The 25,495-nt window shown below is 39.4% G+C and overlaps 1 protein-coding gene across 3 annotated transcripts in view; it reads left to right on the top strand.

The window, feature by feature from the left end:
* The first annotated feature begins 18,915 nt into the window (after positions 1-18,915).
* SIK2 (salt inducible kinase 2) overlaps positions 18,916-25,495 on the top strand; it is a 157,121-nt gene continuing 150,541 nt past the window's right edge. For all 3 annotated transcript variants that reach the window (XM_077112978.1, XM_077112977.1, XM_077112976.1), the window contains exon 1: positions 18,916-19,193. In XM_077112978.1, coding sequence (XP_076969093.1) covers positions 19,059-19,193 — 135 coding nt within the window. In that variant the 5' untranslated portion in view covers positions 18,916-19,058. The remainder of the gene's footprint in view (positions 19,194-25,495) is intronic.

The raw sequence follows: 25,495 nt of genomic DNA, 5'->3' as shown, positions 1-25,495 counted from the left end.
CCAGAGTGATGCCCCGATAAATCCCAGAGTGATTTGAACAGTGAATAAAAAAGTATTTGCAAAGTCCCCTTGGGGTAATGGTGAGAGGGGGAAAAATTCAACTTCCACAAGTGGAGAATTCTTTTTTTTAACTTTTTAATTAATTTTTTAAAAATATAACAACAAATGAAAACCTTCTTAACATATGATCATTGCATTCCACACATACAATCCGCAATTCACATCACCACACAGCTGCACATTCATCATCATGATCACCTCCCAGAACATCTGCTTCAACCCAGAAAAAGAAACAAAAAGAAAACAGAAAAAAATTCACACACACCACTCCCCCCACCCATCCCCCTCACCAATCACCAGCACCTCAATCCACTAAATTTACCCTAACCATTGTTCCCCCCATTATCCATCCATATTCCAAATGTTTTATCCTCACAATCACGCAGCCACACCGTGAAAGCGACACTACTACACAATCATCTTCAAGAAACATGGCGGCTGAAACACAGCCCCACACCTTCAGGCAGTTCCCTCCAGCCTCTCCACCATCCCCTGACCAATGATGTGACATCCATTCAATGTGCAAGAACAACCTCCAGGACAACCTCTTGACTCTGTTTGGAATCTCTCAGCCATTGACACTTTATTTTGTCTCATTTCACTCTTCCCCCTTTTGGTTGAGAAGGTTTTCTCAATCCCTTGATGCTGAGTCCCAGCTCATTCTAAGATTTCTGTCCCATGCTGCCAGGAAGGTCCACACCCCTGGGAGTCATGTCCCATATAGATAGGGGGAGGGCGGTGAGTTTGCTTGTTGTGTTGGCTGGGGAGAGAGGCCACATCTGAGCAGCAAAAGAGGCCCCCCTGGGGGGTGACTCCCAGGCCTGATATTAAGTAGGCTTGATCCAGCCCCCGCAGGGCCACGCCTCGGATGAACAAGCCCCAAGACTGAGGGCCCCACCCACTACTCTGGCCATCCACACTGCCTGTGAGAACACCAAGAACTCTCCACCTAGGGAAGTTGAATCCTACCCCCCCACCACTACCCCAAGGGGATGCCGCAAACACTTCCCCATTCACTGTTCAAATCACTCTGGGATTCATTGGAGCATCACCCTGGACAAACCCACAAAATCCCATGCCCTGCTCAATGCTCCAAGCACCATGGTGTTCAACTAAGCTGTCCAAGTGGAGAATTCTTGATATTTTCACAAGCAGTGGGGACAATAAAAGCAATAGGCTGAGACCCCAATCTTGGGGTTTGTTCATATGAAAGTTAATCCTACAAAGGATAGGCTAAGCCTACTTAAAATTAGGCCTAAGGGTCACCCCCAAGAGAACCTCTTCTGTTGCTCAGATGTGGCCTCTCACTCTCAGCCAACATGACAAGTGAACTCACTACCCTCCCTCTCTCTATGAGGGACATGACTCCAGGGGGTGTGGACCTTCTTGGCAACATGGAACAGCAATCCTAGAATGAGCTGGAACTCAGCATCAAGGGATTGAGAAAAACCTTCTCGTCCAAAAGGGGGAAGAGTGAAATGAGACAAAATTAAGTGTCAATGGCTGAGAGCTTCCAAACAGAGTTGAGAGGTTATCCTGGGGGTTATGCTTACACATTAAATAGCTATCACCTGTTTAGGTAAGATGTAATGGAGAGGCTGGAGAGAACTGCCTGAAAATGTAGAGCTGTGTTCCAGTAGCCATGTTTCTTGAAGATGATTGTATAATGATACAGCTTTTTCAATGTGACTGTGTGATTGTGAAAACCAAAAAAAAGGTGAAGAGGCAGCCAGTTCAATGGGAAAAAATATTTGGAAATCACATATCAGACAAAGGTTTCCTGTATATACAAAGAAATAATAGAACTCAAGAGCAAAAGAACAAACAACCCAATTATAAAATGGGCTAAAGATATGAATAGGCATTTTTCTGAAGAGCAAATACAGATGGCTCAAATCCACATGAAGAAATGCTCATTTTCATTGGCTATAAGGAAAATGCAGATCAGGACTACAATGAGATACCACCTCACACCTATAAGAATGGCTGCTATTAAACAAACAGGAAACTATAAATGTTGGAGAGGATGTTGAGAAACTGGGACACTTATTTACTGCTGGTAGGAATGTATAATGGTGCAGCCACTATGGAAGACTGTTTGGCGGTTCCTTAGGAAACTAAATATCAAGTTGCCCTATGACCCAGCAATAGCATTACTTGGTATACACCCAGAAAAGCTGAAAGCAATGACACAAACAGACATTTGCACACCAATGTTCATGGTGGCATTATTCACAATCCCCAAAAGATGTAAACAAACCAAATGTCCATCAACAGATGAGGGGATCCACAAAATGTGCTATATACATTTGAAGGAATACTGTGCAGCAGTAAGACAAAATGACATCCTGAAGCACATGACAAGATGGATGAGTCTTGAGAACATAATGCTGAGTGAAATTAGCCAGGCACAAAAGGATAGATAGTGTATGATTCCACTTTCATGAGCAGCATAAAGGTAATCATAGGCTTATATTAAAGCATATAGAGGACTTTGAAATATATAGAAGCTAGAGATTGGTGAACCATTAGCTAATGAGGTTGAACTCCAATGTAAAGGAATAGATAGGAGTGAAGGTGTTTCTTTAGTGGGTCTAGAAGTAATATTACCATATTGAAGATGAACAAGATTGAAAGGGGTTGTATAGACCTATGTGTTCCACTGATTAACACTAGAAATATTAATTAGTTCTCACAAGAAGTGCTTCAAAGATATGATTCTTGTATAAAAAGTGTTTAAGTCCAGGACACAGGGGGAAACTACTATTGCATGCTATGAGCTATGTTCAAAAGGAAACCATCAGCACTACCACAAAAACAGAGGTAAATAATGGGGGGAGAGTCAAGAGTTAGGAAGTTTAGATTTCCTATTTGGCAAGGTATGTTTATTGGTTTTCTTTTTCTTGCGAACAGTGAAATTATCTAAAATTGAGAATGTTGATGGACTGTGGACTTTGGGCCCTATATATGGTGCCCGATGAATGTAGGTGTCTGAAGGATGCACTATGGAAAAGTAGATTGGCGAACAATGGTGTATATTTATGGATGAAGGCTGTGTTGCTACAAAAAGAAACAGTCATCAGGCATGCAACGATTTGAATGAACATGTGGGACATTTGGTGAGACAAAATAAGCCAGAAACAAAAGGATAAGAATGGCATGGTCACCTTTAGAAAATGCTTATAAGAAAACAGGGGCCGGGCGGGCCGCGGTGGCTCAGCGGGCAAGAGTGCTTGCCTGCCGTGCCGGAGGACCCCGGTTCGATTCCCGGCCCCAGCCCATGTAAAAAACAAACAAACAAACAAAATATAATAAAAACAAGAAAATGTTAAAAAAAAAAAAAAATGTTAAAAAAAAAAAAAAAAAGAAAACAGGGGCCTAGATTGTAAGCTTTTAGAGCAGACGCATAAAGTCCAGAGTGGTGATTATTATTTCTGGATTTTGAGAGTCTGTTTTATATATATAACTTGATATTTAGAGATAAGAATGAAGTCAAGCAGGTTGGGGTTAAAGTAATTCAGAACATAGGAATAAGGAACACAATGTCTATATTTTAGAACCACACATACTCTTTGAGATCAATGGAAGATTTGGTCTGGAACTGAAATTTTCTGAAGTGCATAATCTAATTCAACCTATTTGTATAGCTCATTTGAACAATTGAAACACAGGGAGCCCAGAATAAGAAAGAGGTCTTTTAATCCTGATAGAATATGGAACTATTAAACCTCAACATCAGGGAGTCCCCTGCTTCTGTGTCAAACTTTAGGGACACCCAAATCAATAGGTCATGCCCTCAATCATGAGGCTTACTCTTGTGAAGCTTATATAGGTAGCAGAGAAGCTTAGACTACCTATAGACATGCCTAAGAGTTACTTCTGGAGGACCTCTGTTGTTGCTCAGATGTGGCCTCACTCTCTAAGCTCAACTCTGCAAGTGAAATTATTGCCCTCCCCCCTACGTGGGACATGACATTCAAGGGTGAAAGTCTCCCTGGCAACGTGGGAGATGACTTCCAGGGATGAATCCAGACCTGGCACTGTGGGATCAATAATTTCATCTTGACCTAAAGGGGAAAAGAAGTGTTACTAATAAAGCATCAGTGGCATAGAGAGTTCAAATAGAGTCAAGAGGCTACTCTGGAGGTTGCTCTTATGCAAGCTTCAGTTAGACCATGCTACTTATCATAACCTGCCAGCCCCCAACCAGGACCATTCCAGCCAATCCTAAAGAACACCTAGGGCAATATATAAGATTCCACAAGGGTTCCATGCACTAGAGTAACTTTCCAGAAACCTATAACCTCCAGATGGGTCCCTGGTACAGATAAGTCCTGACACCTAGCCCATTCTCTCTAGAGCATCAGATAGGTCCATCTCCCTACCCTATGTTAGTGACAGACCCTTCCAACATGAAAAATTTAGAATCGCAGTAGCCCAAACACCCCTAAAGAGAGGGATGGAAAGATCAAAGTTGATGGTGGAGTTATATAGAGAGGATAGGATCTAACAAATGAGTATGAATGCTGAATCATTAAATTGATATCTCTTTTAGTCTCCAGTATTTTAGAGCAGCTAGAAGTAAAATACTAAAATTGTGGAATTGTAACCCATGTCAAACTCTGAAATATGTTCTACAAGTAATTGTGCTGTGCTTTGAAATTTATAGCTTTTCTGTATATATGTTATTTTTCACCAAAAAAAAGAAGAAGAAAAGTCAATTGTGATGATAAAAAATATTTAACCCACTAGCTTCCTATATTCTGGAGCAGTTAGAAGGAAAAATATAAGAGGATCATATGGTAGTTCATGACAAACTCTGGGATCTGTCCTGTAACTACTTGTTGAAGAGGGCTTTGAAAACTGTTGCATTTTTATTTCTTTGCTTTGTATATATGTTATACTATACAATAAAAAAAAGTTAAAAAAAGAAAATAGGGCATCTGGTAAATAGAGTGCTCATCACTGATACTAAAACTGGAAATCAAAGAGATAGGGATTGTATGTAGCCTCTTTTTTCTCCTCTTTATCCTTCCAATCTTTTATTCTTCTCCTGAGGGTGGTGTCAGGGAGACAGTATGGGTGTGTGGGTGTGTCTCAGTTTGCCAAATCTGCCAGAATGCAATATACCAGAAATGGATTGGCTTTTACAAAGGGGATTTATTAAGTTATAAGTTGCAATTCTAAGGCCATGGAGCTGTCCAAATTAAGTCATCAATAAGAGGATACCTTCATTGAAGGAAGGCTGATTGTGCCCAGGTTCCTATTTCACATGGGAAGGCCCTTCTCTCCCGGGTTGGTTTCAATGGCTATTTCAGTTCCTGTGGGTCCTTCTGGCTTCTACTAGAGCATTTTCTTTCTTCAAAATGTTTCCCTCTTAAAGGACTCCAGTAAGTGTTAAGACCAACCTTGAGTGGGCAGGGTCACATCTCCAAGGAAACAACATAGTCAAGAGATCCCAGTCAACAATAGGTCTGCCCCCACAAGATTGGATTAAAATTGCATGGCTTTTTTGGGGGGTATAATGGTTTCAAGCCAGTACAGGATGTGTTTGTAAGAGAGAGAGAGAAAGAGGAGAGAAATGCAGGAGCTGGATAATATTAGCAATTGCTAGAATGCATATACCTGTCATTTTACTGAAAGCAAAAACACATAAGTGATACATCACAACATATATGAAAATTAACTCAAAATTAATAGATAACCTAAATGTAAGAGCTACAACTATAAAACTCTTATAAGGAAACATAGGAAAATATCTCCAGGACTTTGTGGTTGGCAATAGATTCTTAGACTTTACAACAAAACACAAGCAACAAAAGAAATTATAGAAAAATTGGACTTCATCAAAATTAAAAAATTTTGTGCATCAAATGACATTAACATAAACATGAAAAGAAAACCAATAGAATGAGAGAAAATACTTAGAAACCACTTATATTATAAGGGCTTATTACCCAGAATATATGAAGAACTACATCTCAACAACAATAAGACAACTCAATTAAAAAGTGGGCAAAGGACTTGAACAGACATTTCTTCAATGAAAATATACAAAGGGCCAATGAACCCAAGAAAAGATGCTCAATAGCTCTAGCTATTAGGGAATTGCAAATCAAAACTACAATGATATAACACCTCAAACCCACTAGAATGGCTATTATAAAAGAAAGAGGAAAGAAGTGAGAGAGGAAAGGAGGAAGGCAGGGAGGGAGGGAGAGAGGGAAGGAGGGAGGACAAAGGAAGGAAGGGAGGGAGGGAGGGAGGGAGGGAGGAAGGGAGGAAGGGAAGAAAGAAGAAAAATAACCAGTGTTGGCAAGGATGTAGAAAAACAGGAACTTTTACATTGTTGGTGGGAATGTAAAAAGTGCATCCTCAGAAAGTTAAACAGAACTACCTTAGACCCAGTGCTTTAGTTTGCTAAAACTGCCAGAGTGCAACACATCAGAGATGGATTGGCTTTTTTTTATTTAAAAATATTTTATTGCTAAAAAATGCCAACCATCCCCTGAGCCTTTAGCAAATTGTAATCTTTTTGCTGGTGGAGAGTCTTGCCTTGGTGTTGATGGCTGCTGACAGATCAGGGTTGCTGAAGGTTGGGGTGGCTGTGGTAATTTTTTCATACAAGACAACAATGAAGTCTGCCACATTGGTTGACTCTTCCTTTCAGGGACAATTTCTCTGTGGCATGCAAAGCTGTTTGGTCACATTTTACCCATGTAGAACTTTCAAAATTGGAATCAATCCTCTCAAACCTTGCTGCTGCTTTATCAACTAAATTGATATAATATTTTAAATCCTTTTGTTATTTCAACAATATGCACAGCATCTTCTCCAGGAATAGATTCCATCTCAGGAAACCATTTAATTTGCTCATCTGTAAGAAACAACTCCTCATCTGTTCAAGTTCTATCATAAGATTGCAGTAATTCAGTCATATCTTAAGGTTCCACCTCTAATTCTACAGCAAATACTACTTCATTTACAGTTACTTACTCCACTTAAATGGAGAAAGTCATCCATGAGAGTTCAAATCAATTTCTTCCAAAAGTTAATATTTGTACTTTCTCCCATGGATAATGAATGTTCTCAATGGTACCTAGAATGATGGATTCTTTCAAGAGGATTTGCAATGGAATTTTCCCAGATCCATCAGAGGCATCACAATCTACAGCAGCTATAGCCTTATGAAATGTATTTCTTAGATAATAAGACTTGGAAGTTGAGATTACTCCTTGATTTATGGGCTACAGAATGGGTGTTGCTTGCAGGCATAAAAAAAAAAAAACATTAATTTTGTTGTACATCTCCACCAGAGCTATTTGTGACCAGGCCTTTACCATGACAATAGAAGTGGAATCATACAGTATCTACCCCTTTGTGTCTGGCTTATTTCACTCAGCATTATGTCCTCAAGGCTCATCCATCTTGTTATCTGCTTCATGAAGTCATTTCATATTACTGCTGCATAATATCCCACTGTATATTGATGCAAACTTTTGTTAATCCACTTGTCTGTTGATGGACACTTGGATTGTTTCCATCTTTTGGCAATTGTGAATAATGCTGTTATGAACATCAGTGTGCAAATGCCTCTTTGTGTCACTGCTTTCAGCTCTTCCTCATATATACTGAGTAGTGCCATTGCCAGTTCTTAGGGAAACTTGATATTTAGTTTTCTGAGCAACCGCCAGACTGTCTTTCATAGCAGCTGTAACATTATACATTCCCACAAGCAGTGCGTAGGTGTCCCAATTTCTCCACGCCCTCTCCAACATTTATAGTTTCCTGTTTGTTTAATAGCAGTCATTCTTATAGTTATGAGATGGTATTTCATTGTGGTCTTGAACTGCATTTCACTTATAGCTAATGAGAATGAGCATCTCTTCATGTGCTTTTGAGCCATCTATTTGCTCTTCAGAAAAATACCTATTCACATAAGTAGCGATTTTATAATTGGGTTGCTTGTTCTTTTGTTGTTGAGTTGTATTTCTTTACATATACAGGATATCAGACTTTTCTCTGATGTGTAATTTCCAAATATTTTCTCCCATTGAGTTGGCTGCTTCTTCACCTTTTTTGACAAAGTATTTTGAGGTGCAAAACATTTGATTATGAGAAGTACCAATTTATCTATTTTTTCTTTTGTTGTCTGTGCTTTGGGTATAAATTTAGGAAGCTACCTCCTATCGTTAGGTCTTTCCAAGTATAGTAGTAGCATGTCATCTGCAAATAATGAAAAATTCTCTTCTTCATTTCCAATTTGGATGCCTTTTTTTTTCCCTGCCTGATTGCTCTAGCTAGAATGTTGAATAGTAGTGGCAACAGACAGCATCCTTGTCTTGTTCCTGGTCTTAAGGGGGAAAGTTTTCAGTCTTTCTCATTGAGTACGATGCTGGCTATCGGTTTTTCATATATGCCTTTTATCATATTGAGGTGGCTACCATTGATTCCTATCTTTTGTTGAATTTTGCCAAATGCTTTTTCAACATCCATCTAGATGATCATGTGATTTTTTGCTTTCAATTTGTTAATGTCCTGTATTACATTAATTGATTTTCTTGTATTGAACCATCCTTGCGTTCCTGGCATAAACCCCACTTGGTTGTGGTGTGTAATTCTTTTAATGTGTTGTTGGATTCTATTTGCTAGTATTTTGTTGAGAATTTTTGCATCTATTTTCACTAGGGAAAGTGGCCTGTAGTTTTCCTTTCTTGTAGCATCTTTGCCTAGTTTTAAAGTGATGTTAGCTTCATAAAATGAGTTAGGTAGTGTTCCTTTCTCTTCAATTTTTTGGAAAAGTTTGAGCAGGATTGATGTTAGCTCTTTTTGGAATGTTAGATGAAGTTCCCCCCGTGAAACTGTCTGGCCCTGGGCTTTTCTTTGTAGGAAGATTTTTGATGACTGCTTGAATCTATTTACTTGTAATTGGTTTGTTGAGATCTATTTCTTCTTGAGTCAGTGTAGCTTGTTTGTTGTTTTCAGGAATTTGTCCATTTCATCTAAGTTCTCTAGCTTATTGGTGTATAGTTGTTCATAGTATCCTCTTATGATTTGTTTTTATTTTGGGGGTGTGTGTGGTAATGACCTCCTTCTCATTTCTGACTTTATTTGCATCATTTCTGTTTTTTTCTTTGTCAGCCTTGTGTTCCATCAATTTTATTTATTTTCTCAAAAAAAAACAACCTTTGGTTTTATTGATTCTTTCTATTATTCTTTTGTTTTTCCATTCACTCAACTCTGCTTTAATCTTTGTTATTTCTCTTCTTCTATTTGCTTTGGGTTAGTTTGCTGTTCTTTCTCAAGTTCTTCCAGGTGAGCAGTTAAGTCCTCAATTTTTGCTGCTGCTTCTTTTTTATATAGGCATTTAGGGCAATATATTTCCCTCTCAGCACAGCCTTTGCTGCATCCCTTAAGTTCTGATATATGTATTCTCATCTTCATTCATCTGATTTGTCTAGCAATTTCTTCTTTGACCCACTGGTTGTTTAAGAGTGTGTTACGTAATCTCCACATATTTGTGAAAGTTCTCATTCTTGGTGGTTATTGATTTCCAGCTTTGTACCATTATGATCAGAGGAAGTGCTTTGAGTAATTTCAAATTTTTTAAATTTATAAAGACCTGTTTTGTGCCCCAGCATATGATCTATCCTGGAGAATGTTCCATGAACACTAGAGAAGAATGTATATCCTGGTGTTTTGGGTTTTAACAACTTATATATGTCTGTCAGGTCTATTTCACTTATCAAATTGTGTAAGTTCTCTATTTCCTTGTTGATTTTCTGTCTGGTTGTTCTATCTACAAAGGAGAGTGGTGTACTGACATTTGCTACTATTATTGTTGAAGGGAGCGATAGCGCTCCCTTCAGTTTTGCCAATGTTTGTCTCAAGTACTTTGGAGCTCCTTGATTGGGAGCATAAATATTTATGATTGCTATTTCTTCTTGGTAAATTGTCCCTTCTATTAATATATAGTGGCCTTCTTTGTCTCTTATGATGTCTTTACATTTAGTGTGTTTCATCTGCTTTCTTTTGGTTACAACTTTTGTGGAACATCATTTTTTTCATATTTTTAATTAAGGAAGTTGTGGGTTTACAGAAAAATCATGCATAAAATACAGGATTCCCATTATTAACACCTTGCGTTGGTATGGAATACTAGTTACAATTGATGACAGTACATTTTTATAATTATACTATTAATTATAGTACACAGTTTAACTTAAGATCACAGTGGAATTCCATGGATTTTTTTAAAAAAATGTATTCTATTCCCACATAGGCAACCTAATATTTCCCCTTTTAACCATGTTCAGAAACATATTTCAGTACAAACATTACTTTCACAATGTTGTACTACCATCACCACCATCCAATACCAGAATATTTACATCACTCCAAATAAGAATCCTGCACATTTTAAGCATAAACTTCCCATTCCCTATCTCCTAATAAACTATATTTTAGAGTCTGACTCTATGAGTTTTCTTAATTCTAATTATTTCATATTGGTGAGATCAAAAATATTTGTCCTTTTGTATCTGGCTCCTTTCACTTAATATGATGTCTTCAAGTTTCAGCCATGTTGATGCATGTATCAGAACTTCATTCTTTTTTGTATTTGAATAATATTCCATTGTATGTATATCCCACATTTTGCTTATCCATTCATCTGCTGATAGATATGTGGATTGCATCCATCTTTTTAAAATATTTTTATTGTAAAAACCTAACATGCAAACATACAAAAATTCTTGTCATAGAAACATTCCATACATGATGTGCAATCCTCACAATATCATCACATAGTTGTGTATGCATCACCATGATCATTTTTTTTAACATTTGCATCACTCCAGTAAAAGAAAGAAAAAAGAAAAAAGAAAACACCCATACATCCCATATCCCTTATCTTCCCTCTCATTGACCACTAGTATTTCAATCTACTCAATTCATTTTAACCTTTGTTCCCCTTATTATTTGTTTATTTTTTATCCATATTTTTTGCACATCTGTCCATACCATAGAAAAAAGAACTATCAGATACAAGGTTTTCACAATCACACAGTCACACTGTAAAATCTATATCATTATACAATCATCTTTAACAAACAAGGCTATTGGAACAAAGCTCTACAGTTTCAGGTACTTCCCTCTAGCCACTCCAATGCATCATAAACTAAAAAGGTATATCTATATAATGCATAAGAATAACCTCCAGGATAACCTCTCTGTTTGAAGTCTCTCAGCCACTGATACTTTATTTTGTCTCATTTCTCTCTTCCCCCTTTTGGTCAAGAGGGTTTTCTCAAGCCCTTGATACCAGGTCTCAGCTTATCCCAGGATTTCTGTTCCACATTGCCAGGGAGGTTTACACCCCTGGGAGTCATGTCTCACTCACATAGAGGAAAGTGAGTTCATTTGCCATGTCAGCTTGAGGGGAGGGGAGAGATATCACATCTGAGCAACAAAACAGGTTCTCTGGGGGTGACTCTTAGGCCTAATTTTAAGTAGACTTAGCCTATCATTTGCAGGGGTAAGTTGCAAGATCAAGGGTTCAGCCTATCGATTTGGTTGTTGTGGTAGTTAGATTCAGTTGTCAACCTGGCCAGGTGAACGTACCTTGTTCTGTTGCTGGGACATGAGCCAATGGTACGTGAACCTCATCTGTTGCTCATTACATCTACAGTTGGTTAGGAGGTGTGCCTGCTGCAATGAATGACGTTTGACTTAATTGGCTGGTGCTTAAATGAGAGAGAACAACATAGCACAGCCCATGCAGCTCGCCATTCCTCATCTCAGCACTCGCAGCTCAGCCCAGGCCTTTGGAGATGCAGAAAAAAGGCACCCTGGGGAAAGTTGTTGGAACCCAGGGGCCTGGAGAGAAGGCCAGCAGAGACCATCCTGTGCCTTCCCACGTAAGGAAGAAACTCAGTGGAAAATTAGCTACCTTTCCTCTGAAGAACTAACAAAATAAATCCCCTTTTATTAAAAGCCAATCTGTGTCTGGTGTGTTGCATTCTGGCAGCTAGCAAACTAGAAGAGTTGTCCCCACTGCTTGTGAGAATATCAGAAATTCTTCAAATGGAGAAGTTGAGTATTTCCTGCTTTGTCCTCAGCATGGAACATCTTTTTCCATCCTTTCACTTTCAATCTATTTGTACCCTTGTGTCTAAGATGAGTCTCTTGTAAGCAATATATAGCTGGATTGTATTTTTTAATCCACTCTGCCATTCTCTATCTTGAAATGGGTAAATTTAGTCCATTAACATTGAGTGGTATTCCTGTAAAGGCATTTCTTGAATTCACCATCTTATTCTTTCAATTTTATTTGCCAGATCTATATATTGTTTTCTCTCTTTTTCTTTTAATCCTTTAAGTTACCCTTACTAGTATGTTTCAATTTTGTGCTCTCCTCCAGGCCTCCCTCTTCTGTTTTTCTTCAGCTGGCAGAATTCCATTTAGTATTTCTTGTAGGGTATCTTGTTAACAAATTCTTTCAGCATTTGTTTGTCAGTGAAAATTTTAATTTCTCCCTCACTTTTGATGGGCAATTTGGCTGGGTACAGAATTCTTGGCTGGAAGTCTTTCTCTTTCAGGATCTTAAATATATCATATAACTGCCTTCTCCCCTCCATAATGCCATTTGAGTAGTCCAAATTCAGTCTTATGTGGTTTCCCTTATATGTAATCGATTGTTTTTCTCTTGCCACTTTCAGAATTTTCCGCTTCTCTCCAACATTTGACAGACTTATTAGTATGTTTCTTGGGGAAGACCTATTTGGATTTATTCTATTTGAAGTTCATTGGGTTTCTTTGATTTGCATATTTATGTCCTTTATAAGGGTTGGGAAGTTTTCCCTCATTGTATCCTCAACTGATCTTCTTTACTCTTCTCTTCTCCCTCTGGGACACAAATGATTTTTATATTTGGGTGCTTTGTTTTGCCCATCATTTCCCTGAGATCCAATTCAAATTTTTCCATCTTTTTTTTTTTTTTTTTGCCATTTTCTCTTTTGTGTGCTTGAAATCAGTTGTCCTGTCCTCTATAGTTTGCTTATTCTTTCTTCTGCCTCTTCAAATCTGCTGTTGTATTTCTCCAGTACATTTTTATTTGGTCTACAGCATCTTTAATCTTTGTGATATTTGCTATTTTACTATTTATTCTTTCAAATTCCTCCTTATGCTCTTCTAATGTCTTCTTAATATCCTTTATGTCATTAGCCATCCCACTGGCTTTACTTAGTAAAGCTAGTGCGATTAGTTGTTCCAAAGTCTGTGTCTCCTCCAGTGTTTTAATTTGGTCATTAGGCTGGGCTATATCTGTCTGTATCTTTATATGCTTAGTGATTTTCTGTTGCCTTCAAGGCATGTAAATATCTTGATACGGTTACTTTGGAAGTTGATTTCCTTCAGTGGTCTAAAGCATTGTGTATTTGTGGGATAGATGTGGAACAGGTTGTGGGGCATGGGGTGGAGCACAACACTGCAGTAACAGGTTGCAGCATAAATGTAGACATCAATTGGAATGCTACACTGGTACCTATGAGCATGGGTGCTGGGTGAGGGGTTGTGGAGGTGTGCTGCAGAGGTCGTGGGGGTGGGGTGCAGCTCAGGCAGGCCTTGGAGCACAGGAGCATGGTGCAGTGTGGGGGACACAGAGGACAGGCACAGAGGGAGGTAGATGGTGGGGTTATGTAGATGCACGTAGAAGGCAAGATGTGGTGGGTGTGTGGAGTGTGGGAGTCATGGGTATCAGGGTGTGGGGTATGGAGCACAGAGGTCTGGGCAAAGAAAGGGCAGGTGTGGGTGTGTTCTTGCGCAGGGCAAGGGTTAAGGGGGCTGGGATGCAGATGTGTATGTAAGGGCAAGGCATATGTTGTGGGGGTTGTGGGCTGTGGTTCAGGGGTGGGTGATGTTGGGTGGGTGGGGTCCTGGCACGGGTGCCAGGTGCAGGGGTGTTGGGTCAGGAATGCACATATGTGCAGGGTGGGGGCTATTTAGCACCAATGCATACATGAGCACCTGCCAGGTGTGGGAGCTGGGTAGTTGTGCTAGGGGATGGGGCAAGGGTGTGCACATGTGTGGGGCAGGGGGTTAGGATGCAGGGTCAAAAAGTTGGTGCACAGAGGTGTGGGTGCCTGGTGGTGGAGGGAAGTGTGTGTGTCAACGTGGCATGCGGGGGTCTGGGGGCCAGGGCCCTGGTGTGCCTATGGGTGAACTCAGGGGCAGCAGGGTGGGGTTGTGCTTGCTTGGACTGTGGGAGGGTGTGGCCCAGTTTTGAAGGTGAGCAATGGCAGCCCAGATGCACAAGTGACCACCTGCAGGGGCAAGGATGGGGAGCTGGGAGTCAAGGGGCTGGGCACAGATGTGGGTGTTTCAGGAAGGGCGGAGCAAGAGTGTGCGCTTGCAGGAGAGAGGTGGGTTGGGCTGGGGCAAGTCTGCATACATGCACAGGGTGGTGTGAGGTTGTGATGTGTGGGGGCTGGGGGGCTCTTGGAGCGTATTAGAAGGGGCAGGTGGCAGGATTCAGGTGCATAGGGGTGTGGGAGTAGTCGTGGGGTGGGGACAGCACGCATGAGGGTAATGCATTCAAGGAAAGTGGCCTGACATTTCTTTGTCTCCATCTCCCTGTCCACGCACTCTTCAGGGCTCCGGGCTTCCATTTGGAAAGGGATGCATTAGGCTGTTGGCACTAGCTGGAAGGTCTCCGGTTCTCTGCTTCTCAATTCTTCAGCTTTTGCAACCAGGGCCTCTCTATGTGATGTAGAAGACCCTCCCAGGTCACTTACACCCTGGAACTGCCATCCCCATTGACTTCCCATCAGTTCTATAGCTGTTCCTTGGAGCAGGGGTGAATTCAACCTATCCTATTCCACCATCTTACTGGAGCTCCCTTATAACACATTTTGAAAGAGTCCAGACCACTTGTTTGGTAGAATTGTTTTCAATTTGCATTTTTTGTGATTGAGTCTTTGTGATTAGATTCAGATTATGCATTTTGGGCAGGAATACTTCATAAGAGATATTGTATCCTTATACAAAAGGCACATTATGTCATTTTATCCCATAATTGATGACCCTAACTTTGATCATTTAATTTGGCTGGTTTCTGTCAGATTTTCCCACTGTAAAGTTACCATTTTATCCCTTTGTAGTGAAAAAGAAATCCGAGGACACTTTGAGATGTAAACATTCTGTTTCCTAGCAAACTCTCACCCAATGTTTTTAGCATCTACTGATAATTCTTATTTAAATCATCATGGCTGTAAAATGGTGAATTCCTAATTTCATCATTCCTTCTACATGTATTGGATGAAATTCCACTGTAATGAGCTTTTGCTTTTTCACCCCTTATTTAAATTTTCAGGAATAACTATGGACTTATGGATTCTTTCTAAATTCAATGTATTATAATCTATTTTTATCATCATTCATTCTTGATGCTCAAACTGTCCCAGATTTAGCAACTGGGGGTATCTTCAAGCTGGCTCCTGCTTCATTTTTTTTTTTTTTTTAACTTTTTTTTGGTGAAATACAACATATATAGAAAAAAGCAAAAAATTTCAAAGTAAATTTGAACAAGTAGTTGTAGAACAGATTTCAAAGTTTGTTATAGGTTACAGTTCCACAATTTCTGGTTTTTCCTTCTAGCTGCTCCAAGACACTGGAGACTAAAAGAAATATTAATATAATGATTCAGCAATTATGCTCATTGTTAAATCCTATCTTCTCTGTTATAACTCCTCCTTCTCCTTTGATCCTACCAACATTTAGGGATATTTGGGCTATACCCATTCTAACTTTTTTATGTTGAAAAGGGTGTCAAGGTCCTGTAATCACTTTTTGAAGAGTGCTTTGAAAACTACTGCTTTTTTATTTCTTTGCTTTGTATATATGTTATACAATAAAAAAAGCTAAAAAATGCAGATTGCCCCACATTGCTGGGGTCTCTTGCCTCTCACCCCTCTTTTCTTGTGAGAGTGCCTGCATGTCTTATCACATGTGTAGTCAATAAATGTTCTAGCAGCTTCCTCTTAAAAAAAAAAAAGGTGTCAACAATATGGGATAGGGAGATAAAACAAGCTCATGGTCTTGGAGAGCATGGCTACTCTGGGTTTCAAGACTTATCTGGCCTGGGAACCGTCAGGAGGTTATAGGTTTCTGTAAGGTAAACTTAGTGCGTGAAACTTTTGTAGAATTTCAGAGCTCTAAGTGTTCTTTAGGGTTAACAGGAATGATGTTGGTTAGGGGTTAGCAAACTGTGGCAATTAGCAATATCTAGCTGAAGTTTGCATAACAGCAGCCTCTAGAATAGCCTCTTGACTCTATTTGAACTCCCTTAGCCATTGATGCCTTATTTTGTTATATTCTTTCCCCTCTTTTGGACAGGAAGACATTGTTGATCCCACAGTCCAAGGGCCAGGCTCATCCCTGAGAGTCATGTCCCACATTGTCAGGGAGACCTTCATCCCTGGATGTCATGTCCCATGCAGGGGGGAGGGTAATGGTTTTCCTTGCAGAGTTGGGCTTAGAGATCGAGAGAAGCTATATCTGAGCAACAAAATAGACCATAATTATTAGGCATAATTACGGTAGGCTCAGTGTTCTAGTTTGCTAGCTGCCAGAATGCAATATACCAGAAATGGAATGGCTTTTTAAAAGGGGCATTTAATAAGTTGCTAGTTTACAGTTCTAAGGCCAAGAAAAATGTCCCAGTTAAAACAAGTCTATAGAAATGCCCAATCAAAGGCATCCAGGGAAAGATATCTTGGTTCAAGAAGGCCGATGAAATTCAGTTCTGGGTGTCTCTCTCATCTGAGAAGGCATATGGTGAAAAGAGTCATGGTTTCTCCCTGGGATAGAAAGGCACCTGGAGAACACTGCGTCACCTGCTAGCTTTCTCTCCTGGCTTCTGTTTCATGAAGCTCCCTGGGAGGCATTTTCTTCCTTCATCTCCAAAGCAATGGCTGATGGACTCTGCTTCGTGGTGCTGAAGCATTCTCTGCTCTCTCCAAATTTCCCATTCTCAAAAATGTTTCCTTTTATATAGGACTCCGGTAAACCAATCAAGACCCACCCAAATGGGTGGAGACACAGCTCCCCTAATCCAGTTTAACAACCACTCTTGATTTGGTTACATCTCCAGGGAGATGATCTAATTACATACAGTATTGAATAAGGATTATTCTGCCTTTACAAAATGGGATTTTGATTAAAACGTGGCTTTTTAAGGGGACATACATCATTTCAAACCAGCACACTTAGCTTCTCCACTACAGAAATAAGTTTCATAAGAGTATGCTTCAAGATCAAGTGCATGGCCTGTAAAATTGAGAGTTCCTAAGGTTTGAGAGAGCATCAGAGTCTGTGGGAAATAATAATTCCATATTTTTTCTCCAGCCTCTCAAAGGACTTTGTCAATTCTTTTTGATTATATAGCCAACATACTCTGGGTTATATTTGGGTATTACATTAAGCTATATAACAATTACAAACCCTCATTCCCATTCTGGGTAACATGTGTTTGGGTTGTTTGAGTGATCCAGGCAGGTTGGCTTAGATCGTGTGCTACAGAAAATTTAAGTTTTGGACAAAATAAACCTCTCTTCCTTTGGTCTCGTATGGTAGATGAAGCTCTAAAATACAGACAATATCATCTTTGCCCTGTATTCTGATTTACCTTAGTCCCAACCAGATGGGCTTTATTCTTATCTTTAATTGAAGCCTGATCTCTTTTTCCATTTGACAGTGTTGTATTTTGTTTCTTTCGGGCACGTCCTCATTGTTCTTTGAAAATCTCTTTGCCTTCTGGCTGAAGATCTTTCAATGCCATTTTAGATTTTCCCTATCTCTAGCCTGGAATCAGCCATTTCTCCAAGGAGTCTGATTCCTTTTTGTGGGGAATGGAATTTAGAAACCACGATCTGGAGGTACTTAATATTTAAAATTATTGAAATACAACTGTTCCTGTTTCTGGGGACACCATGTGCAAGACTGGTGTGGTGATTTGTAATACTAACTCTAACATTACCTGCATGACCTTGACAATTATCTTCATTCCTCTGGGCCTGCTTCCTCATCTGCAAAGAAATTTGGATTAGATAAATATTTCTTAACCTTTCCCGGGTCGCCAACACGTTTGGGAATCTGACTAAAGCCATGGTCCCTTCTCCCCAGTAACATGCTCAAGTAAGCAGAACTTGGCATATTTCTCAGGAAACTCGAGTCCTCACACCCATTTAGGTCCCAAACCCCTGGAATAAATTAACTCTGAGGTTTCTTCAGCTGACATTCTGATCCATCTTGCTGTCAGAATGATTCCTCTGAGACATCAAAATGTAGAGGGATTTATATAGAAACAAGATGAGAAAAGTATACAAAGAAAGGGTCCTATGAGCAATGCATTGCTCAGCCACAATTCTTTGCCCGTGCTAAATTTAAGGCGCACTGTACTCATAGGTGAGAGGTTTTGGCGGGAAGGCCCCCCAGTAGGCGGAGAACATCTGGGGGCTGGAAGGGAAGAAGAGAACGCATCCAGGTTGCTGCACCCCTCGGCACGGCCCGCCAGGGCTCGCTCTTGCCCTTCGGCTGAGAGGCCGAGGAAAGGGGCGGACCGGGCGGCGACCCCGCCCCTGGCAGCGGTTAAGACGGCGGGGAGAGGGGAGGGAATTCGAGCCCGGAAGAGACGCACTGGGCAGGCCGGGCGCCCCTCAGCCGCCCTCCTCTCGGCTCCCGCCGCCAACGTCGGCGGTGCTCCGGTCGCCATGGTGACCAATGGAGGCCCGGTCCCGCCCCCGCCCCCGCCCCCCTGCCCCGGCCCCCTGACGTCTTTGCACGTCAGCGGCGGCGCGCGCCTGGCTGGGCCCTGCGGAGCGGGAGGGAAGGAGCTGAGGAGCTAGCCGAACGGCCGTCGCCCTAGCTGAGCCCCGCGGCTCGGCAGTCTTCCCGCCTGCCCGTCCGCGCTCCAGTCCCTGAGTCTAGCAGTGAGGCCCAGCATGGTCATGGCGGATGGCCCGAGGCACTTGCAGCGCGGGCCGGTCCGGGTGGGGTTCTACGACATCGAGGGCACGCTGGGCAAGGGCAACTTCGCCGTGGTGAAGCTGGGGCGGCACCGGATCACCAAGACGGAGGTGCGGCCCGGGGGTTGGGGGCGGGCGTCCGAGGCGCGGGTTCGGGAGAATAGCTTAAAGGGGTTGCTGCAGTGGTGGGACTGGGGAGACTCGAGAAGCCGGGGCACTAGCTGAAGCGAGCGGGCCTGGAAGTACGAGGACCCCGGAGATGCGAGGGGTCGGTGAACACCGAAAGGTTCGGGGCCCGCGAGCGTCGTCCGACTGGAAACCCTACCACTCGAGGCTTTGCTTTCCCCCACGCCACCGGAGATGGCCACACGAAATTTCGCCCAGACCTCCCCATCCGGGCGGTGACCTGGTCTGTGGCCTCTGCTCCGGAGCCCAAGTTCCGCGTCTTCCCTGCTTTCGGCTGGGGGTGGAGTGGGAGGGGAAGTCTCGGTGCTCCTGGGCTGCGCGGTGAGAGACGTCGCCAGCCGGGAGCTGCGAAGCTCCGGCTTCGCGGACCCGGCATCGCGAGGTGGCGGCGACCCGGGTATCCGTCCCCTGGTCCGCCAAGAAGGGGACCCGTAGCCGGCATTGCCCGACGGTCAATGCCAGTCTTCTCTCCCTTATTTTGCCCGACTCTGATTTTGGTGTGGGGCTAGCTTGATCTCTTGCCTGAGGCATTTCCATCTAATACTCCAGACAATAGGACTGGTTAAAATGGTCTTCTCTAGATTTGCACAGTTGCTGGGTTGGTTTTATCTAGGCTTGTCCTTTACCAGGTGTGCTCATAGCCATGAAAACACATTCCTTAAGCCACATCAGATTTGCTCTTTACTCTTAACCCCACCCCCCAGCTGCTTCCTGAGGGTGAATCCAGCACACACGCGCGCACGCACACACAAATACACACCCATAGCACATTCTAATGCACCGCGCACATTTTCTCACCAGTCTCTGTCTTACCTAACCCGCCCCCCTTCCTTCCACTGCTTCAAGCTGCTCTCCTCAGGGTCTCTATTTTAAGACGTGCAAATTAAATACCTTAGGAAAAACGGAGGAAACAAAGCCTTTCTTTGGAATAAAATCTTAATTTCTGACTACTCTACTCTGCTTTTTTGTAATCGCTACTTGAGCTTAGTCCAATTCTCTGCTCAGTTTTTTTTTTCCCTTAATAGTGCAAATGCGCTAGAGTTTGAATGTGGAATAAAGTTAATATATGTTATTTTTCTAGAGGACTTTTTTCAGAATGCCATATGTAAGGTAAAGGGCGTTTGAAAACTTGATTTATTTTTGTAGCTGCTGCTCTTAGAAGTTTTGCTAGTGTGAAAGAGTCTATTTCCAAAAAGAAGAGGGATATATCATTGTATCAGCTTTTATTTTTTTGCCTCCCACCTCGCACTGATCTTGAAGCATTCCAAATCTGACTTTTTTTTTCAGCATCAGGACGAAAGTCACAAATTTTCTTTCTAGTAAATTTAACGGTGTTAGCAATCTGGATTAGTTTTGTAATGATAACTGTAACGTCACTATATTGAAATCACTGCTGGTGTAGCTCAATCTGATCTCAGCATTTTTTAAAATGAAGAAAAACAATGGTTCTATTCCTTCAAAGAACCATGACCTAATCCCTTGCTATTTCTCCTTAAATTGTATAAAAAAAGGTATTTAAATGTGCATTTTTGTGAGTCCTTGCTTAATGAACATCTAAAGATAACACAGATTGTGCATTGTGCGTTACAAAATGTTTTACAGACCTTCCAAACTGTATTATGTGGTTGAGTTCTAAGCCCATCCCTTCATACTTTTTTTCTTCACCTGTTCCTGTCAGTGTTAGTAACAAGATTTAATTAGTTCAACTGTTGTTAATCAGGTCAAATTTAGGTAATACTGAAATAGGAGCTGCTTGAGTAGAGCTGATAGTGATTGAAACTGTAGGTTGGCAATATAAAAGGTGTCCCTTTTAAACTGACAGATTTTATAGAGCTAGGGGGCACTGCAGAGTAGCATCCTCTTGTCATCAGATATGAAATTAATGCATTTGTAATTCAAGGCACAGGTCATGAAAGAGCACTTAGATCTTAAATAGGGTACATGTATATAAAGTGATTTAAAAGCTAAATTTCTAGTAAATAGAGCTTGTCTCCCTTGTGCTTTACTAAAGAAGGTGCCATAATAATGTTTTCTTAAATGCTGAATATAAGTTGATTGAGTGTGTTTGTGGTAATTTCGTGTGATTGAAACTTAAATTTGCGAAGACTGAGGGAGATGGCAAGGTAATCACTGAAGAAAAAAGTTCCTGTAGATTACAAATGTTATATTTGTTCTGTGATTTTTTTTATAGGTAATTTGCATTAAGAATTGTTAGCCACGTCACAGGTATATTTCCTTGTTAAAGTATACCTTTGTTAATGAGTTTTTTAAAACAAGTATCGTCATTCACTGGAAAAATATTTCTGTACTTTTGATAAATACAACTACTTTAAATCCTGCAAATAAGATGGAAGTGGAAACTTTGAAGTTTTGTTTTAAGTTTATTTTAGGTTCTCATTGCTGAACCTACTACAGTAAATAAAGTGACAACAATTCATATTGTATGACCTTAGTAAATTACCATAATTTGTTGTTTAAAAAAGTTTTGATACAGTATGCTTTTACATAGATATGTTTGTGTTTTTAAACTTAGAGGCCTTTCTTCCCAAATTTGAACCCAAGACAAATTTTAGGGCTTAGTTTAAATATGTCCTTGTGATGAACAATTGGACCGTTTTGTTTTTAATTGGTTCTTCTCTGTCTCTTGTTCTGTATAACCTCTCCCCAGTTCCCAACAAAATGATACGTTTTCTACAGACCTTGGGAGATCTAAGTCTGTATACCTTTTAGAAGATCAAAAAAAAAAAAAAAGCAACAACTTAGTAGTCAAAAGTGAACTTCATTTTTGGTCTAATCTATTAAATAGCTTAACATTGTTAAAAATATACTGAGTGCATGGGTTGTTCAGCAGTAGAATGCTTGCCTTCCATTAGGGAGACCCGGGTTTGATTTCTGCACCATGCACCAAGAACAGAAACATTAGAAATATACTTGCTTATCTGAAGTGGTATTCTTATGTCAGATCTATGTGTAAATTTTGCACACAAAAGGGAAAGCAGGTGGTGTTTGAATGCAGCTTCCTAATATATAATGCATTATAAAATAATCTTTGTAGTATTGGTTTGTGGTTCATAAATTAGAGAAGCTTATTTTATGAAATTAGCATAATGGGAAAAGAATAATGGCTTTTAAGTTGTTAAACTATTTTGGGCAGTAGTGGTTGCTAGTTTGCTATTCTGTGAGTGTCCTTGAGCAGTGTTTAATTTTAACACTATGCTAGTGAAGAATTTTTTCCTTCTAGCTATATTGCTACTTGGGGGGAGGTGTTGTTTGTTTCATTTTTTGTTTTTGAATTCCAAAAAAGCCTCTTGTACCCTTAATTTTTTTTTCTGATTATTAAAGAAATATTTATTGTAGGAAGTTGTTTAGAAGGAAAACTATAGTGGCAAAAAAAGTTCAACCATAATGCCTCCATCTATTGGAATAAACTAAACTATTCTAAATAGTATGGCATATTTCCCTCTTGTCTTTTAAAAAAAACCAACTTCTTTTTCTGTGGATGAAATCACTCTTGTACCTTTTTCCCATTTATCATTTTAGCCTAACCATTTTGCTTGTTATATGTAACTTAATAAAATATTTTTAATAGCTTCATGGTGTTTTATAATTGGTAGATGGGTTCTGTTTTACTTTAGTGATTCCCCTATTGAACATTAAGTACATTCCAGTTTCACATATAGTAAATAATGTTGCAGTGAACGTTTTGTATATAAACTGCAATTTGAAATTTCTTAGGGAGAAGTGAGTGGGGGTAAATTCCTAGAGCAGAAATTACTATGTTAAGTTACAAGGTATTATTTTTACATTGAAGGATAATGCATTTTTACTACTAAATTTATCATGTTAATTGTTGAAAAATTAGAAAGAATAAGTGAATGACTCACCTATATTACCATCCAGAGAATAACCACTATTAATTATTTTCAGACCTTTTCTAGAAATGATGTATTACTGAGTCTTTTCAGTCCTATACCTCTTATACTTGTTAGCTAACAACCGTATAAATGTGTAGTTCATGACTTTATTAAAATGGTATGTAGGTACTGGGCTATTTACTCATTCTGAAGAAAACCTTGAGTGTAAAACTGAAATAAAAAACCTTCCAAAAACATTTGTTCACTGAAAAGTTTTTTTAGTGCATTTTGGGGCTTTTGTAGTTAATTATAATTATTAAATTAAATGTAAGAAATTTTAAGGCTTTCCAAAATAGGTAAAGTATCAAAATTGCATTTTTCTAGCAAAGGTAGAGCCAAGAGAGGGGCTTACTACATCCTGATTATGATGTTTTGTGAAGAGGAAAATTTTTAATATGTCTTATGTTTGTTTAAATTTTATATTTTGCTTTAAGAATTTAAGACTGCTCTCAGTAGAATCTGTATTAATGGCTGTGAAATAGTCCAGATTTCAAGAAGCAGCTATATTATCTGCAACAGAAGAACTTGACTTTTAATTAATAACTTAATCATGACTACTTATATCTAGACCCATATATGATTTTTAATTGTGTGTAGAAAGAAAATTACAGTTGTCATGGACTATATGTACTTGGTTAGAAATTGTTGTTTAGTCTCTTGACACCCCAGAAAAGTAATAGTTGGTAAATTATTCTGCTAACTATTCAAAATTATCTGTTCCTTTTGTTTCACTGGGAAGTATAGGGAGTGTGTGTGTTTTTGAGTGGGGGAGGGGGCAGTGAGAATGAGCATGCAAAATAAAGGTTGTGAAAATTTTGATATTTTGTAGAAATTTTTAACTTTAACAGAGTTTAATATGTTGTGATATTAAATCCACTGGGAAATTCTATCTTGGCATCGTACAATTAAGAAAACATTTATTTGGAAATAACTGAAACTGGCACATCTTCTTGGGTTCACATGACATTTGATTTATGGCCCACTGCTGATTGCAGATTCTTTTCCTTGGAGCCAAATGGATTCCAGAAATTCATTAAGATATGTTTCTTCCCTGTTTAGTGTACCTCGGTAACTCTCCTATTTTCCATCTCTATCTTTTTAAAATAAAAGTTTTTAATGTGAAAGTTCCTTTATACAGAACACTGCGGAAAATGCTTTTCCATCCTTCAAAGAGGGATAGCTCATATATCTAGTTTGAGAAATATTTGAAACATGAAATACAATTAATTAGAAATTTTAATCAGAAACTCTTAAATTAAAAATTATTTTAAAAATACTGTAGGCAGGTTGAGAGGAATCTTGAATGAATTAAACTGAAAAAAACCTCTAAAACTTGTTTTAAGTTCTTTAGAATTAACAAAGTATTTATATGATTTTCTCCCTAATTACAAAAATTGTATACTTTTTTATTTATTAATTTAAAAAATTAACAGCAAACAAACAAAAGCATTAGCATATCATTCCATTCTACATATATAATCAGTAATTCTCAAATTGTATACATTTTTGAAAACCCAAAGAAGAAATAAACATCCTTAATCCCACCATCCAGACTCAGATAACCACTGTTTATAGGTATTCACTTATTTTTTTGTATGTATGAGATAAAATTGTCATCTCTGCATAGTGTTTTATAATTTGTTTTTACTGATTATGTTACTAACATTTCCCCATATTTTCTAAAAACTATTTAAAGAGTGGTTAAGTAGTATTCTTGCATATGGCGACCCATGCTCTATTAATCAATTCCCTGTTGAACATTTAGGTTATTTCTTTCTCTTGCTGTTTCTCTTCTAATATAATACTTCAGAGGGTATTTCTGTACATACATCTTTGTGCACGTATCTGGTTATTTTGTTAGGGCTATTCCTTAGAGATGTAATTCTTGGTCAAGGAGTGTGCACATTATTAAATCTTTTGTCATGTGATGCCAAATTACTCTCCAGAAAAGAAATAATTTTTCCTTCAAAAATTTTTTTCCATCAATTTTCACCAGGAGAAATACACATTTCCCAAGAATATTATTTTTAAAAATCTTTGCCAGTTTGATAAGGGAAAATAATATCTTTGTTATTTTAATTTGCATTTCTTTGATTGCTTTGGTTACATAATTTTACATGATGGCCATTTACATTTCTTTTGTGAATTGTTTATCCTTTGGCCCATTTTTAAATTGCGTAGTCTTTTTTATTGACTTGTTTAGATACTTTTAAGATAGAAGATTATTTTCAATCATGTCTGTTATAGTTTTGAAAATTCTCATTGTGTTCAATTTTTTGGATATAAAAGCATAATGACTTTTACCTTTCCTCC

Source organism: Tamandua tetradactyla, chromosome 8, assembly GCF_023851605.1.
Source record: "Tamandua tetradactyla isolate mTamTet1 chromosome 8, mTamTet1.pri, whole genome shotgun sequence".
Classification (NCBI taxonomy): domain Eukaryota; kingdom Metazoa; phylum Chordata; class Mammalia; order Pilosa; family Myrmecophagidae; genus Tamandua; species Tamandua tetradactyla.
The sequence above is the reverse complement of the archived record's forward strand: the minus strand, read 5'-3'. Positions and strand labels throughout refer to the sequence as shown.